The sequence below is a fragment of the Rhea pennata genome, chromosome 7 (assembly GCF_028389875.1).
Source record: "Rhea pennata isolate bPtePen1 chromosome 7, bPtePen1.pri, whole genome shotgun sequence".
NCBI classification, from domain to species: Eukaryota; Metazoa; Chordata; class Aves; order Rheiformes; family Rheidae; genus Rhea; species Rhea pennata.
In genome coordinates this window covers 25,771,318-25,788,922 of record NC_084669.1, presented here as the reverse complement: position 1 = coordinate 25,788,922, position 17,605 = coordinate 25,771,318, and the positions used below count along the sequence as shown (strand labels likewise).

The 17,605-nt window shown below is 37.0% G+C and overlaps 1 protein-coding gene across 6 annotated transcripts in view; it reads left to right on the top strand.

Annotated features, from left to right (window-relative positions):
- KCNMA1 (potassium calcium-activated channel subfamily M alpha 1) overlaps window positions 1-17,605 on the top strand; it is a 510,592-nt gene that overhangs the window by 474,120 nt on the left and 18,867 nt on the right. For all 6 annotated transcript variants that reach the window (XM_062580642.1, XM_062580641.1, XM_062580640.1 and 3 more), the window contains one exon: window positions 15,997-16,110. In XM_062580642.1, coding sequence (XP_062436626.1) covers window positions 15,997-16,110 — 114 coding nt within the window. The remainder of the gene's footprint in view (window positions 1-15,996; window positions 16,111-17,605) is intronic.

The following is a 17,605-nucleotide window of genomic DNA, read 5'->3' as shown; positions in this document are numbered from 1 at the left end:
TACACTGTGTGTTACCTTATATTTTTGCGAGCATTAATTGGTATATACTTTCTTTTATTTAGACAGATAAAAATAATACTCTCTTTAATTGGATTTTCTACTTAGTTAGATGATTAATTCCTGTTTAACCAACCAAATTTTAGAATATTTATTGGGGTTCTATTTGGTTATTATTTTTCAAAATAAAGACTGGCCATCCTAAGTAACCCACGCAGTTAAAAATTGAAGAATGAAATAATGGTTTCCTAAATTCCCAGCACATGTGCCACGTCAGCATTTGTTCACAGATAATCCCATTTTTGAAGATTTGGTCACTATGGTAAATAACTCAGGATTGCCTGTTTACGACGTGCATATGATTTCTTCTCCTGTTGAATCAGGTGGATCAGGTGATAGCTGTTATTTATTCTGTGGCAGCATACCAGGGCTCTAAAGGGGAGTAAGAGCCTGCTGTTGTAGTCCTGATACACACAAGAAAAGAATACGGCCTTTGCCTGTCAAGTTTCCAATTTGATGCCTTACTTGTTCAAAAACTGAAGTTATGTGCTTAACATTATACAAGTTAATAAAACTCTCTGACTTCAATGAAACTATCCATCTGTCTAAAGTTAGATTATGTGCAAGTCTTTACAAGATTTGGACCTAACCTACAGAGAATGAGTGGAAGAGAAGTATTTCATTTAACTTAATTCCATGTGTTATAGAAACCTTCTATGCTAGGAGTCATTCCTTTTTGTCAAACAGGACATTGTTAACCTTCCAGCCTTTGCGAGAAACCCTTGAGAGAAAAATTTCCACCCAGGACCATTGTCCATTTCTTTTATTTTCCTTGCAGCTAGACTCTAGGGTGGACTCTAGCTGCCACAGCTGAAATACTCTGTTTCCTGACTCTCTAAACGTTTTCCTATGAAGAGAGAGAAACTTCCAAGAAAGGTTTTCAATTCTATTGTTTATGAACTGTGGAACAGCTGGAGACGTATGTTTCATGGATAGAATTTCCCCATGTTTGTGAAATGCTGCAAAGTCCTAGCACAAATACCTTCCAACTTTCAAAATCGCTACGTCCTTCTCTGCTTTCAAGAAACCTTTCACTGCATACAGAGAAAGATAAAAATGAACAAAGGAGGTTGATAATACAGCACATCAAGCATGTGATTTCACACTTAAACTATAAATATATTTAACCATCCCAAGATTGTTATAAATTCACAGTGACTCTATTTTATTATTATTTGTTGTTCAACATCTTGAAAGCAAGCCCCCTATTATGAAGGTGTACTTTTTATGCGTTTCTGATGCTGAGGAATGAAAAAAAAAAAAACTCTCTTTTTATGAGCATTAATTATACACCAGGCAAGGAAGCAATTGCCTCTATGTTATGAAATATTAAATCAAAATGCTTCCTGTTCCCAGATGTCCCAGAGATAAATACAGCAGTATTTTGAAGCCCCACTTGGAGCTGTTTTGCCTGCAAATTTATAGTTTTGTCTCCATTTTCAGAAAACCCTGTTTTATGTGAAGTATAGCACTCCTGGTAGTTTTTAAGGAGTAAACTCCTCTAGAGTTGCCTATGTAGGCAACAACTCTTATGTAGATTGCACACAAGGGATCTGAAGTTGAAAGGCTCCTTTAAGATGACAAATGAGTTGAAAGTGTTATTGTCTTTGATTGCATGCTTTACATCATCTGCATGTAGGAATAAGAGAGCTATACTTTATCTTTAGCCATTTTATAAATATTTAAGTCCTTATAGTTGCCTAAAGATATTAAAGCATATTTTACAGTAGTTGGAATATAAATGTTATATATAGCACAAGATACCAAAGTAGTTTAATGAATTCATAATTTTCTGCTCACTTTTATTGGAATGTGCTTTATGTTCCAAAACATCCATTTAAAGAATAAGAGACCATTCTGCTCCCTGACAAGATGTGAGCTAATAGTGAGTGTCATCAAGGTTGCTTAAAATGATGATATGGGACTTCAATTAGCAGGAAGAAAGGGAGCATGGACATTAGAATGTATTAATCCAATCTCTGTGTTTTAACTAAAAAAAAAAAAAAAAAAAATGTGTGCTGTTTAAGAAACTGGAAAGTGTTTTGCTTCTCAGTCTGTATTTGCAAGAACTGTTTAATTGCAGCAGGAGATACATATCTAGATTCAATCATGCAAGAGTAAATTTTTGAAAATTTGGAATGTAGTATCTAAAATAACCACTTTTAAAGTCTTATGACATTGAATATGCATAAGAGCTGTATTTCATGACCCCCTGAATCCAGAGCTGTGTTGAGGTCAATTCTTAATCTTTCAAATACTTGCCAAATGTGAAGAATTTTTCTTTAATATTTCACAGAGTTTCTGTAGTTCCCAGTAGGAGTCCATGCTGGGTAATGCTTGCTAATTACCAACAACGGAAAGTAGACACACAATACTGGTAAATTACCTGACCCTTTGCATTTTAATGAGACAGCAAGGATTTCCTGAAGTGGTGTTGTTTCAGTGGTTAATGGTGTCAGCAATGTTGTAATTGTAGGCTGAGGCACATTAGCTGAACAACCACATGTAGGAAGGGTTTCTCTCTCGACAGGTCCTTTGGAGAATAGAACAGGGTATTATCATTAAGCCTTTGTCATTTGCATGCTGCTAATCACTTACTTTATTATCTTGCGTATCCATTGTCTTTCTTTAATTGCTCTTTAAATTAAAATTAAAAATAGTTCCAATGCCCACGATAGTTGTGATAGCATCCTGATTATGAAGATAACTTCAAGAAAATGGAACATATAGATAATGTATTACATGATTACGAGATAGTTCGAAAGTTATATACCGTAGCAGGCAGCCTCATGAGCATAATTTTGGAATCTTTCTTTGCTTCAGTACATATTGTTTGTTTAATAAATTGTTATTTATATGCATAAAGGGTTTTTTTATAGGACATACATGAATTCAGAGATATGAGTCTTGGTCTTTAGTGTGAAGGGCCAAAGAGATAAAAAAAAATCAATATCTAGCACAAGCTACCGGTCTGATTAGGCTACAGAAGAAATCTAGGTTTTAGTCCTTTGTTCTTTCCGATTAAATCCTGGTCTGTGATATCCAGTGTAGAAGAGGAATCTAACCCCTACTAGTGAGTTGCAGAACTACTCTTAAACTTTTACAACTTTAGAGTAAAACTTTAAAAGTGGTTGGTACTCTTTTATCAGGACAGACTCGTTGATTTTGAAGTTTGACGTGGTTAAACTTGAGGGATGCTAGCCTTTCCATGATAGGAAGTCTCTAAAAACTATTGGTAATTTCTTATTACCAAGAACCTTCCTAACCTTTCAGCATCTGCAGAATTGGATGTGGTGCCTTCACTTGCAAATCAATACCTACCGTGTTCTTCATACTTGTATTTTGTAGCTTTTCTTGTTAACAAACAAAACCTGAAAAAGTCAATCTGAGTCAGTTGGAGTTTTGCAGATGAGATAGTGGGATTTTTTATTGAAGAGGGCAGCAGTGCCTTTCTGAGCTTTTCTTCTCAGGAGTAGTGCTTCTTTGATGCTAATCTCCCTGGGACTCCAGACTCCCCTTATGTTTCACAGCAGGAGCTGCCCTCTGATGAGCTATGGGAAGTTTGTAAGGAGTCAGCAAGTGCTTGTGCAAAGTACCCTGTGATGCGCAAGGTATTTCGAAGTACTGCCCTTGCAGACTGATTCCAGTTTATTACTTGAGAAACCTTACCCTGGGAAAATCCTGGGTTTCTGAGCGTTTGAGGACTCTTTCAGTTACATTTTTTTTAATTCATCAATTAAATCTTAGTTCAATTCTTGAGTGGCAGTGTAAACTATGTTAGTCTGTACCTATCTTCCATTTTGAGTGAGATAGATGTAGACTGAATTTTCTGAAAATTTGGAATATATTTATCTTTAGATACGCTGTGAAATTATTTGTCAACATTCTGTAGTTTCTGAGTTTTGTTTAATATTTTTTTGTTCCACATTATTCATCTAACCTATTTTTTTGTCTTTTGTGGCAACATATTTTGTGATGCTAAATAAAAAGGGATACTTTACATTTTAGTATAATGTGCCTTACACTAGAACTTAACATTTATCTGCAGGTTTACATTTCAGATTGGCTCTGCCAATAACAGATCCAAACTTCCTCAAAAACCTCATGCTTTCTACAGAGTTCAACTTTTCAATTTGAATATTTATTCTTAGAATCCTATCAAATATACACTGAGGTGTCTCAGAAGTATTAGAAACCCCTTGCCGAAAAGACAAATATTTCCACCGACATTGATACTACTGAAATTCAAACAAAGAAGCAAACAATTCTCATCAATCCATTTACCTCTCCAGTAAATCATAATGGATAGGTAAATTGATAAGAATTGTTTAAATGTTTATAGAGATTATGCTGTTTTTAAACCCAAACAGAAGTATTTAGATGTGTCAATGACAGTAAAGAATAATCAATGTAATGCCAAAAACTCAAAAACTGCTTGCTGGAAGGTGTTTTCAGCATGATTGTATTGAGTACTAGTTTCCGTGGCGTATATTTTATTGCTACCACTTTATTTTCCACTACTTAAAGAATACAGCATTACCTTTTATTGTTATCATTGTCTTTACCAGCTGGATCTCTAGTGAAATGATTATTGGATCCCATATAAATAAAATAAATGCAGAGCTGTTGTGGAAACACTTCTGCTGGTTCTTTTCTAAATATAAAAAGACATTTGAACTGTGTGAGACAAGCAAAACCCATAAGGATGTTAATGCACACTCTGATAAAATAATTTGAGCCATTTTATCATGATAATGAGCTACTTGGATTTCTAAGATTAATGTTTGATGAAGAGGGGGGAAAATGAGCCAAAATAGTGCAAACTTAGCAATAGAAAGTCCTTTTTTTTCCTTAAAAGCAGACAGTACCTTACTGGTTTTTGCGTATACTTTTCTTTTTCTTGTGTTATATTTGAGCAAATTATTTGTTATTTCTCCCCCCAGAATGGCAAATAGAGGCAGAGGTTGCTTTCCGACTTCTTGGTTTTGAAGCCTGTATTGGAGCTCTGAAGTGGAGCTTCCGACACTTTACGTATTGAGTACCACCAACAGTGGAAGTGCTTTTTTTCAGGCAGTGATGTCTATCAGATTTTAGTAGCTAATATATTGTTACTGATACTTCTATTCTAACACAGCTATTTCAGATTATTCTTGCTTCCATAATTGAGCAATTTCTATTTGGATTTTTTTTTTTTTTTTTTTTTTTTGGTATGTGAAAAAAGAAGAAAGAAAAAAAGGAAACCTTTATGGTTTGCAAATGTCCAGTCAGAATCTGAAGTAATTGCAACACATTAATCCATTTAGTATTTATTAGACCTATATTTAACCTGGGATAGAGTATGGCATAATGTGTGTGTGACATAATGCAGGGATAAGATTCTGGGCTGAACAGATTATAAGACTGGGTTGGAATCTTAGCTGTTCTTGTGAACTTCCATGTCAGTGGCTTGACATTTATTTTAGTGGAAATACTTTGTGGAGTGTACTTTCCTACTTACTTTATTTAATACTTCTATGTAATAGTATAATACTTTCTTACTTGCTTTATTGTCCCTAACAGAGATTCTTTTTAATAAAGGTCTGTTGCAAAGACACTTCTGAAGAGCACGTTGGAGTACCAAGTGTTTGAAAATATATCCCAATAGCTAAGGTGGTATTTCCTTATCCCCATTTCAAGTTGGACACCGTAATGTATTTGTAATAGTCAGAATAAACTGCAGCAGGTAATTAGTAAGCTACATTTTCTAACCAGGAAGCTTTTGTTTAAAGAAGCAAACAAATACTCTTTGGGGAATTCTCATTCCCCACAGAAGTAACTGCATCTGGGGCAAGTGATTTATCATGGTTTCTACAGAAAAGTTGGTTAACTTGATGTTATGCAGGCTTGCATAGTTCAGGAAGACTTGGTATTCATTTATATATGTATATAAAATATCTACTAAGGAGTCTTCAACAGAGACATTACCACTTTGTGTGTTACATAAGGGAATATTTGAGTGCACAGAGCATGCATTCAGAGCATTCGGTTTGGAGTTCTGGTCACAAATTTTTGGTTCATGGAGAATCTTTGTACTGGTGTGCTGAAAGTATACATGACAAATGGAAGTACTTCATTACACCTCTCTCTATAAATGTATTCACACGAAAAGTTAAAATTCATATTCCTTTACTCTGAGCATTTAATCAGTCCTTGTAGCCTTTGAACTATAAATTTGATCTTTGAGAATGACCTGGATACTGTCACTTGACTATGAGCTTTCATGATATTTCGTCAGTTAGAAGGTTGTGACAGGATTTGGTGAACTCTAACAGAACTGGCACGGGAGCACAGTATGCTCTCTAGTTGGCAGCCTCTGCCAAGAAGGGCTTTTTTACAGTATGGAGTAATGCTGGAGAAGAGATTCTGGATACTTGTAGACAGATTAGACTGCAGGAAATGTGCATTAGGCCTATGGAGCATACCTGCCGTATAAATTAGAGGTGGTCTTGATCTGAATCCAGCCTGTCTCCAAGCTCAGCCCTGGGAGTCCAGTTCAGATTTCTTTGATAAAATGAGGCCCTAACCGCCACAGTCGAATCTTTGATCCCCGAGACAGCCTTGAATGTGGGATTTTAGTGTTGACCCAGCCTATAGAGAACTTAATGACATTTTACTATAGGTTTCCAGCTCAGTTCCAGCTTGAGTAATTTACAAGTCTATTGGCACTATTTAGCCCACACAGACCATGAAGTCAACCATAAGTAAGTCCAAGTTGATGGAAAAACAATATTGCTAGAACAGAGTGAGAGATGTTGATGATCACAAAATGTCTGTTTAAGCATTTTATATGGATCCATTTCCTTATTGCATACACCTGAAATTTTTCTAAAAGTTACAAAGTAATTGTATATAAAGATGTGGAATTTTCTTAATTTCATCTGCTAAAGAAATTGTTGGAATACATATTGCAAAAAATGACTGCTGTGGTTATTACTGTTGCTGCTCAGGGGAGCTATTCAGATGCCTCATTTATTGGAGCTTAATAGATTAAAAGTCCAAATTGAGTCTCATGATATAAACCTAATCAAATTCTAATCTACATAATTTTCCCATAAGCAGCATTGGGAAATTTGTATGATTTATGTTTCAGTAGTTGCCAATCATGTGTTGAGCAACATTGTTACTTTTATTTATCAAAATAATACCAAAATATTTTTATTGATTGCTTCTTATGACATCTAGCTTTGCTCTTTCTTTTTCACTAAGGAAAAATTTACTTTATTTGCTACAATGTAGGATATAGTGACATACTATAGAATCTCAGCTAACATGCTTATACATCATTTTTGGCTCTGAGATTTCCATTTTATCAGTACTTATTGAATACCTGTCTCTGTGTACTAGACAATATAGCTTAATTTTTTTGATAAGTTTTACTCAGTGTATTTATTTGTTTTTACCTGAGGGAAGACTTGGCCTCATTTTATGTTAACTTCTTGAGTAGGAACAATTCAGAAAATGTGCACTTTCAACATTAAGATTAAAATTAAAGTGCATAAAAAGGCAAGAGTTAAAATTTCTCATGGTATTATGAATTTAAGTGTACTCCATAATAAGTGGCATTTTGGATAGTTGCTGATGCATAAAATGTTGAAGAAACACATGTTACTACTTCTCTTCCAAATGTTTGGATAGCCTTAGTGTTTCTTTCTGACCAAAAAAGAAAAACGAGTGTGTGAAAAAGAAGCCAATCCACTTTTCTCTAGTACCTGGAGAGAAGTGTTACGAACAGGTTCTATGCATAGAGGTGTGATCCACGAAAAAGAATGAACAGCCACGTGCCACCAAGAAATAAATATCCACTAGAAGAAAAGCTAGAGATAATTGCTGGATTAAATGTTTTTTAAGGAATACCAGGCTTTGGAGAAGGAGGTCCATGATAATAAGAGAGGGAAAGGGGAAAAGGAGCAGATGGGGGAAAAAAGATGAAATCACATTTAAAAAGTGAAACAAAAAATGAACAAATCCATTGAAGAGAATTAAAATATTCACAGACCAGTTGGCTGTAATTAGCATAAAATTAACGTGAACACATCTCAAGCAATAGGGGAAGTATGAAGTAGTTTGGAAAATACTGCATTCTGTAAGTTCTTTGCATTTTACTGTAATACTAGGTGGTTTTAGTTAGAGATTTACTCAGTCATCTCTCCATATTTGGGGATGACTTAATAAACAGTTGCTTGGGGACAACTGCAGAATGCTGCTATCAGTAGTTGATATTAAACTCGTGACAGCCTTTCCCTTATTCTTGTTGCACTGTGGATGAGCAGCATTGCTTCGTAGTTTAACTACAAACTATAGCTACTATAAAACTATAAAATCATTTCACTAAGTTTTACACTTTCAGAAGTTTTTCTTATGCACTACAGGCTAAATAAGAATACACTATTTAGAGAGAACTCTTGCAGTACATTTTGTGTTCCCAAGACAGATGCATATAAAACAAGATGTCTGTATTGCATAATAGGAGTTCTAGTGCTTGGCTTTATTGGCTGATGAAATACAGAAAAGGTATGTCAGGTCAGAGAAATCAGTACCTAGACAAAAATTTGCTTAGAGCTTTCTACAGTTGCTGTGACATTGAAAAAGTAAGGATGAAGACTCAAAAAATATACTTCACTTTGTTTTCCTTTTGCTACATATAAACAGAAATTCAGTAAAATTGTTCTTGATTCCACTGGGAGTAGGAAATTCTTTTCAGGGCAGTACTTGCCAGGACTATTTGCTGTTTACAGAAATAAAGTTTTAATCCTAGCAGACATGAGAGAAGGGCTAGCTAGCCCTCACTTTGAGTGAGGAAAACAGCAAGGAGAGAGTGTCAAGTCTGTGCTCTACAAAGCACTGGTAAGGAAAATCAATTTGTTTTGGAAGTTTGGGGTTGTGTAAGTTTGTGGTGAATCTGTCCTGAGCTATGGTTTAGGTAATTACCGTATGAGATAGGAGCTGGGTCATTACACACTTTTTGTGTAAAAATCAGGTCGTCTTATGTGGACTTTCATCTTGATTTTGTGTGTGCGTGTGTTTGAAAATGAAATTCAAACTTAGGCTCAGACTGGGAAAAGACTCGTATAAGTAAATTGTGAACAAAAAACCTTAGGTTAAACGTGATTCTCTACTGTGATTAAAATACAATACAAATTATAACATGCTATTTGCAACTGAAAATAGAAACAACCTAGTGTCATTCATTCCTTGATTTAGAGATGATGAAATTCAAGTCCTGGTCTTGATCTTTGATTTACAGCTGAATTCTGCCTCACTAGGGCAGTGTGACAAGTAGCAGACCTATAAGTCCTTTACCTTTTCAGCATGTGAGGTCACTAACACACTCAGGAACAGTTCTCATGCTTTGGGGAGCAGGGAGCATTGCTCCCACAGTACCATTTTTTCATAGGAGTTTTCATTTGAATTTTTCACTGTATGGATTCTTCAATTCAACAGTATGGAAACTATCAGATATTAAAGAAGATGCACTTGCTTAGGAGGAAGATGGGAGTCTTTCCTCTGTAACACTGTTTCTCAGCATTCAGTGCTCCAGGTGTTGCTCCACTTCTGCTCCTGCAGCATTCAAGGAGTTGTTACAACTGAGATATTTATCCTTCTTCACCCTTCAGTCTCTCTCTATATAGCTTGGCCTGTTTTGGGGCCTACGTACAGGAGATACATCTCAACATCTCTAAAGGTGCTCTACTCTCTGAGAGAGCTGGAGTTCACATGATCAGTCTGCCTCCTACATTTCTCTTCTCTCCAATAGTTCATTAGAGATAATCACCAAAAGATTATTAGATCTTTAGGCACAAATTACAGTAGAAGTCAGAACTGAAACCAGAATTTAGAGTTGCCAGGTGCTGAGGCCAAACCACAAGTCTCTGTCTCAGACCAAATGGGACATTGAAGCTAGAACTGTTTCTAAATTGAATGACTGTAACAGATTCCCGTGAATGTCAGCAGCTCTTTAGCTGCATGACTGCTGCTGAACTTTCCAGGTATACCCAAGTGGCTATACTTTGGAGAATAACAGGTAGATTCTATCATTCCACCAAATTCAATGGAATATTAATGGACATTGCCAGCAAGCAGTAGCAAAGGGATGTAGCTGTGAGGTCCTATTGTAAGAGAATAACTTCTTTTATTCTGGCTCTTCTTAACGAAAATCTGTCTGATATTCCTGCATGATGACTGTCTTTGGCAGTTCACCGCTTGTATGGTATCATATTCAAAATATGACTGTTGTTTCATGCTTCTCAGATGAGTCAGATAGTACATAGTCTGTATGATTTTTAAATTACATTTTTGAGGACTTTAATATATTCTTTACCCAGTGAATCCCATGGCACCTTTCCATAGAATAGCATTATTGTTTAAAGAGTATAATCAATTTACCTGGAACTTTAATGACAAGAACACAATATTTTCAGAACATTTCAAGTATGGAAAACTACATTCTGCATATGTAGAGTTCCAGTTTAATAAAATATACATCTTTCCTTGTAATAAGGGAAGGAAAAGGAAAGGGAGAAGGAAAAGAAAGGAAGAGGAAAGATAGGAAAGGGAAAGGGAAGGAAAAGGAAAGGGAGAAGGAAAAGAAAGGAAGGGAAAAGATAGAAAGGGGAAAGGGAAGGAAAAGGAAAGGGAGAAGGAAAAGAAAGGAAGGGAAAAGATAGAAAGGGGAAAGGGAAGGAAAAGGAAAGGAGGAGAAGCTAGAAGAGACGAGAGGGAAGGGGAGGAGGAAGGGGAAGGGGGAAAGGAGGAGGAAGGAGAGAAGAGCTCAATATGGTGTGCTAGGAAAATAGGTGCTTCATTCTGTCCTACAGCTGGCAGCAGTTCAGTGCTGAATCATATGATTTGTTTATCTATATGGTAAAAAGCAGGACAAACTAAAATTGTTGCCAGGGCTTTCAGCGGGCAGAATTCACTGCTACGCCACTCCTGCTTTTCTTAATTTTGGACTTCAGCATAGTGGCACTGTGGTTTCTAGACTGCCTATGTGTCACTGCTGAGCAGGAGCTACTCTCCCTGAGTTCCCATGAGTACTGGGGATGAGCCTGCCTCAGGAGGCACATCTCTGGAAGCACAGTGCTGCTCATCAGTTCATAGGCAGTGTTTTGTGAGAGGTGAGAAGGGCTTGTAGCCAGCAGGCCAGACTGGGCTTGAGCAGGGCAGCACCTGCATCCCTGGTACCTCTTAGAAGGAAGAGCATGTGTGGCTGGGCAGACTTTCTCTGAGGCTGTGGCTCCACAGCACAGAGAGCATCTTAAAGAGGTGGGATCTCGCCTCTAGAGCAATTGATGGATTCATCTGCTTTGGTGAAGCTGGGAAGTATTTTTTTGTGCAGAATCTCAATGTGGAAGTAAATGCATTCTTCAGAGGCTGCAGGTGGCTCAGACTCTTTCATAGTGGGTAACTGCATTGGGGGCACAGGAGCTCCCGAGGTGCCTGGTGCCTGGAGAGAAGCTGTGATGTCCCTCTGCCAGCTCTCACTAAGCATAAGCATAGCAGGAGCCTAGAGCCTGTACTCCTCTCAGGGGCAAGATTTACCTGATCTGTTGTTTGGCAGCATCTTATTTTGGGGAGAGACATGGGCTTGCCAGCTCCTGTTGAAGTCAACGTCATATCTTCACTTTGAGCAGCGGTTGTTACTATAACCAGTTTAGTATCAGATGTAGTGGCTGCAAGGATTGTGCTGTATCTTACCTCCGAAGTGTTGGAAACAAGAATTTCCTTATTCAGAAGCATACAATTCTCCTTATATTCCCTTACACAGGTAGTGTGCTCAGGCGTGCAGAGGCCATATGAATTTTACTTCAGAGGTTGAACATGTTAAGCATGTTAAGCCCCAACTCCTTCAGTTGTTTGTTGAGCAAAGGAGATACTACAGTTATAAGAAGATCACAACAACTATCAGGCCTGTTTTACCATTTTTATGCGAGTTAATGGAACAAGGTTTGGGGACTGAAGGAGAAAATGGAATATGAAACGGAAAATGAAAGGAGGCTTGTGAGGAAAGCATGTCATTTCTAAATGAATGCTCTGTGCAGAGGAATTGAATCTTTTCACAGCTGAAAATGGATCTTAAATCTGATGCCTTAGCTTGTTTCAGCTTCTGTAATGAAATAGAGTTTTCCTAATACCCTGTGACCTGAATTTCTCCCTGCTTTATGGGTGCTATTCCTTGACGTACAAACCTGTATTTTCTCAAGTCAGCATTTGATGATGGATGTCAAAATACAGGCCATGTATTATGCATATAGCATTACCGATTTAAGGTGTTTACTTGTCAAGTTGAAGAAATTCAAAAATGTCACATTCACTGAATCCGCGCAGCTGTCACTTGTAGTTTTTCATGCCTTTAAATGAAAGTTCTGATAAAGCAGGTTAGTTCTCCTGCACTTTTTTCTTCTGGAGGAAAAAAATAGAGAGCCTATAAAATTTATGTTATGGTTTGGGAGGAGGAACGTGGCTTTAAGTTGCCTGGTGCCTTGTGACACCAAACAGGCAGACAAAATCCCTAAGTACTCCAATTTTGCCTTTCCTGAAAATAATGTCAGATGTTGATAGTTTTAAAAAGTGGATTTGTAAAGGCATCTGAATTAAGGGAAATCAAATTAGAAGATATTTCTCACATCTTCCAAGATCATAGGATGAAAAATATTAAGGCATGAGTCCATTTTTCATTCAAGGAGAAAACAAAATCCCTTTAACATGCTTCCTGCATTTCAGACTGAATGCACTGTGTGTGCAGTGTGCAATTACAGAGCTCCTGACAGTCTGTGCCTAACAGAAATGCCACATTTACTTCAATCTTCCAACACCATCCTAGGAAGACAAATATTTGAAGGGTTAGGGAGAGGTGGCTGCAAATAGCCTTCCAGAGAGAGGGTGTATTTGTGTGCATGTGTGCACCACAGCAGGGGGAGGGCAAGAAGAACTTGCGCATTCAAAAGCAGTTACATGAACTTTCTTCAGTTTGCTTTCAGCTGGTAGGGAAATACCAATGTGTTCTGTCATCTGAATAGCCTAATTCACTGAAAAATGTTTTTAGGGAGTGCATCCTGAGATGGGAAAAGCCTCTAGGAAAAAGAGAGAAGCGGGGTCTACAGGGATGTTCCCACCAAGGTCCATGGGAATGAGATTAGCATTTTTCTACTCTGAAGCGAGTGCGGAAAGTCCTGCTGTTGCCATTTTGTATCGTAATTCTTCAGAGGACCCACACAGGCCTGCCACTGAAACTGCTCAAGTAGTCTGTAGCTACTTGAGCTTTTATAATGTAGCGTGACAAAGCCTCGTCTTGCCGTTCCTGTAGCATCACCAAATACAAAATTTAAACACTGGAGCCTGCTGCAGCAGGAAGTCTCACGTTAATTTCTACCTCTCCACAGATAACAGTCCCTCCGTTTGAAATATGGCCCAGAGTCCCACTTTGATTTGCCAGCTGTGCCAGGGTTACATCTAACTTGTGAGGTGGCAGCTGAAGGAACTCCATTAGAGTCCCTTTTTGAGTCAGAGGAATCCCAGTCTCTGCCAGTCAGAAGGCAGCAGTCAAAGAGCCAAAATGGCTATCGCTCAAGCTGGACACATTTGCAAATAGAAATCATTTGGGAATGCAACTCACTGACGGTGTTACTGAATTAGTTTCCATACAGTGAGTAATATTAAATGACCAACTATTAACAATGCCAGCATTTCCAGTTGCGTGTAAGAAATCTGCACTCTAAAGATTTTCTGTGCACTGGTAATATAAGATGGAATTGCTTTACTGTCTTAGATTTGCCTGTGGCAAAGCTTTTGTCCTGCAAGTCTACTGAAGGAACCGCATCCACTTTTTTTTTTTTTCTCCTAAGGAATTCCTTCACAAACCTTTTCCCCTCCCTTTTTATTTTTGCTGTCCTTACAATCCTCATGTTATACCTAGCTTTCTTGTGATAATCAGGAGGCAATTCATACTGGGATCTTCTAGAGGATTGAGTAAGTCTCTCTTCAAGAGTAGGAGAATTTCTCAGTATGGTCACCGTGCCTTTTACACAGTGGCTATTAGGTATCCATTCTATATTTCATACAGCCAAATTTAGGGAGAAATGAGCTGTCTATCAAATACAGATTCAAATCCCATTAAAAAAAGAAGGCTAAATCTAGTGGTCCTTATAGTTTGCCTTATTTAAGGATGGTTTAATAGAGATGTTAGCTATTGTTGGAGGAAAAAAGAAAAAAACACACAAAAATCCCCCACAAAGCAGGTAAGAACCAGAGTTACATTTTAAAAACTACAGATTTGTTTAGAGATTTTCTGTATGTTAATTATTCCCCAAATTGAAGATAGGTAAAGTAGATAGTATCATATTATCTTGTTCTGAATTTGGTAGCAGATGAATGCATCAATGATTTTAACTCAGTGAAACAGTTTCTACACGACGAGAACATAATGAAGTTACATCAGGGATGAATCTGGCTCTGATTGATTTAGAAGTGGCAGATAGAGAATTCAGAAGTCTTTCAGATGAGTTATGACACAGGGTCGAAAATCTGTCCTTGGTTGTCAGGTGCAAAGTAAAGAACATGGGGATAATGTGGCAAAAAAAAATCAATGTTTCCTCAGCAATTTATGATTTAAAGTAAGCTTGGCTCATTCCTAATCCTAGCAAACAAATATTTGCTTAAAATTAGTGCCTTGGCATGTGTCTAGATGAAACCCTAAAATCAGACTCTGGCTTCACCGTCACTTCTACAATGATAGTCTTAAAGAAACATTTCCATGCTGCCTACAAATTTAATGGAAAAAGGAGATGGGGCACATTAATCTCAACTATGAATTTCCAGACCAGCTGTTGCATAAGCTTTTGTGTAACTTTTTCAGTACTTACAATCAAACTCCAAAAGGCCTTGTCTGTGTATTTTTATTTCCAAAAAAATAAAAGATTAAAAAGTGCTCAGTGTCAAGAGCTCCATTTCAAGCTGTGTAGAGAATCGAGCTGAACACACAAGCTTTGTTAGAGGTGAACCTTGCTGCTCTCTAGGTCTTTTTTGCTTTGAGCTCCTGCCAATATATTTCCTCTCCCACCTTTGCTTCCTATACATCCCCAAAGGTATAAATCTATTTCTAGTTTCTTTTCAAGCGTCCATCTCACATACCATTTGAGAATCTGTGCCTTTTTCCTTCTATACATCTTTGTTTCTGTTAGAATGGGTCCTTCCCTCCTAGTATTTCCATAATTGTAAACTTCATGAAAATACAGATTATGCAAGGTATGCCTGAAAAGAAAAAAGCTTTTAATGGGCTGTGCTGTGCTTGGAAAATATTTTTTTAAATGTTAATAAATTCTAAGTCCTATGAGCTGATCAAGCTTAAAATCTCCTAATGAAAACAATTAGTTTATACTCCTTTATTACTATCTACGAACAACACTCTTTAAAATGTAAAGTGAAGTTTAAGGAAAGGTATTTATTTCAGGATTATTTGAAATACTAACAAGGAAAAAAGATAAACCTCTCAAAACCAGAAATCTTTGGATTTTTATTTGTATATTAGTAAGCCTTATACTTTCCTTTGAAGGTTTTAGCATGTGTTGATGCAAATACTTGCAGCCTTGCAATAACAAAAGAAATTCCAGCTTCTCCAATGATTACTAGCTAACTCAAATTGTACATGTCATGCATGTTTTTGAAGGATGGTGCTTATAAAATAAAGTGAAGAGTTTTTTAAAAATTGGCAGATTTTTAGTTTGTTTTTATGAAAAAAATTGGAGACAGGTAATTCCTTGCTGTTGGCTGATTTTTTTTTCTTTCTGTCATTGTAATTGTATCAGCCTAAAAAAACTCAATGCCATCTTTTATATATATATATATATATATTTACATATATAGTTTATCTTTTGTAAACTTTCTCTGTGATTTTTTTTATTTTAGGCTTTACACCTCCAGGGATGGATAGGTCATCTCCAGACAACAGTCCAGTCCATGGCCTGTTACGTCAACCCTCCATTACAACAGGAGCCAACATCCCTATTATAACAGAGCTAGGTAAGAAAAGCTAACATATATCCATTCATGTACGTTCCCATATCTTTTTCCTGCTTCTCTTGTTGTACACTCTCAGGAAAATTGCATATTCCGTATCTTATACTGCTATGGTTTTTTTTCCATTAATTGTTTCAAATTATTCTCACTAATGAAAAATTAGTAACATTTTGTTTCACTTTATATGAATAACTAAAATATATTTATCTCTTTCCTTTGGGTTTTCTCCATTTTCTTAAATAAACGCTATATCAGACAAGATACTTTTTTACATACTCTAACCAGTAAGCAGGGTTCTGTGGAAGAAGGTTAAAAAAGAAAAAAAAAAAAAAAAAGAAACCACAGTAAGTATGAGCAGACATTTCCTGTGAATTTAATCAATAGTAAGAGGCCATTTGTTTATTTCTTCATGGTCCAGAACTGTTTAATCATGTGTAACCAAGCTCTGTATAATAGTATGAGACTTGTTACCCTTGAGAATACGATGATGGTAGGTAACCGGGCTCTGATTTCCACTCTAGCTGTGGGTATTTATGTTGTCAAGTGGTGTGATGTGAAGTGCAGAAGCTGTTCTGTTTTTTTCACGGCGAATACAAACTTGATTTGTAGTCCTTTGTCCTTTTCTTTCAGTTCTATTTTTCAGAGCCTTACCTGTCTTTTTCCCTTACTTTATTCTCTTTCTGTACTTTCTTTTCCCCCTAAATACTTTACTTATTAGCTAAGCCTGGCAAACTTCTGCCTTTGGTTTCAATCAGTCAGGAAAAAAACAGTGGAACCCACATTCTAATGATAACTGAACTGGGTAAGAGTGCCTTTTTCCTTCACATCACTGTCCTATTTTCTGTTGTTGTTCTTACTGTCATCAGCTTTTTCTTTATTTTTCTGGCTGTATCAGAGGGGCTACCCTCATGGCACTGCTTTGAATGTGTTTTATTTGTGGTTCTGGTTGAAATTGACTGTCTTGTTCTGGCCTTTCTTAATGATTTTTTTTTTTCACGTAGCATCAGTAAACCTTTGATCACACTCGTCTGACCTGCGGGCTGTTTTCATAGCACCTTCTCACCAATTCATTTTCTTTGGCCTGGGTACTCCCCTTTCTCTCTTTCCCTCTCTTTCTCTCTCAATCTCTTTTTTTTGTTATTTCAGCCTATTGTCAATGTGATGGACATGCCTTAACAGTTCTCACAGGAAGTCAAAGAAGAAGCAAAAGATATCAGAAAAGAAACCCCAGTATCATACTTTCCCTTAAGCTACTTTTTTGTTTATTTGGGGATGTAGACCGTTTCTCAGAAGCTCAGGTTTTGAAGCTGTAAAAGGGCAGCCAAGCTTCTGTGTTGCTCCCTCTTCATAAAGAGAGATCTCAGGAGCATTTGCCAGCAGTGTTGGACTAACATTTCCTATGATGCAGCATTACACATTCAAGTCTACTCCACCTAGCCCAGAGACCTTTCGTAGGAATCATAGCAGGCTGACTCGCATCAGGAAAATAAAGATATTG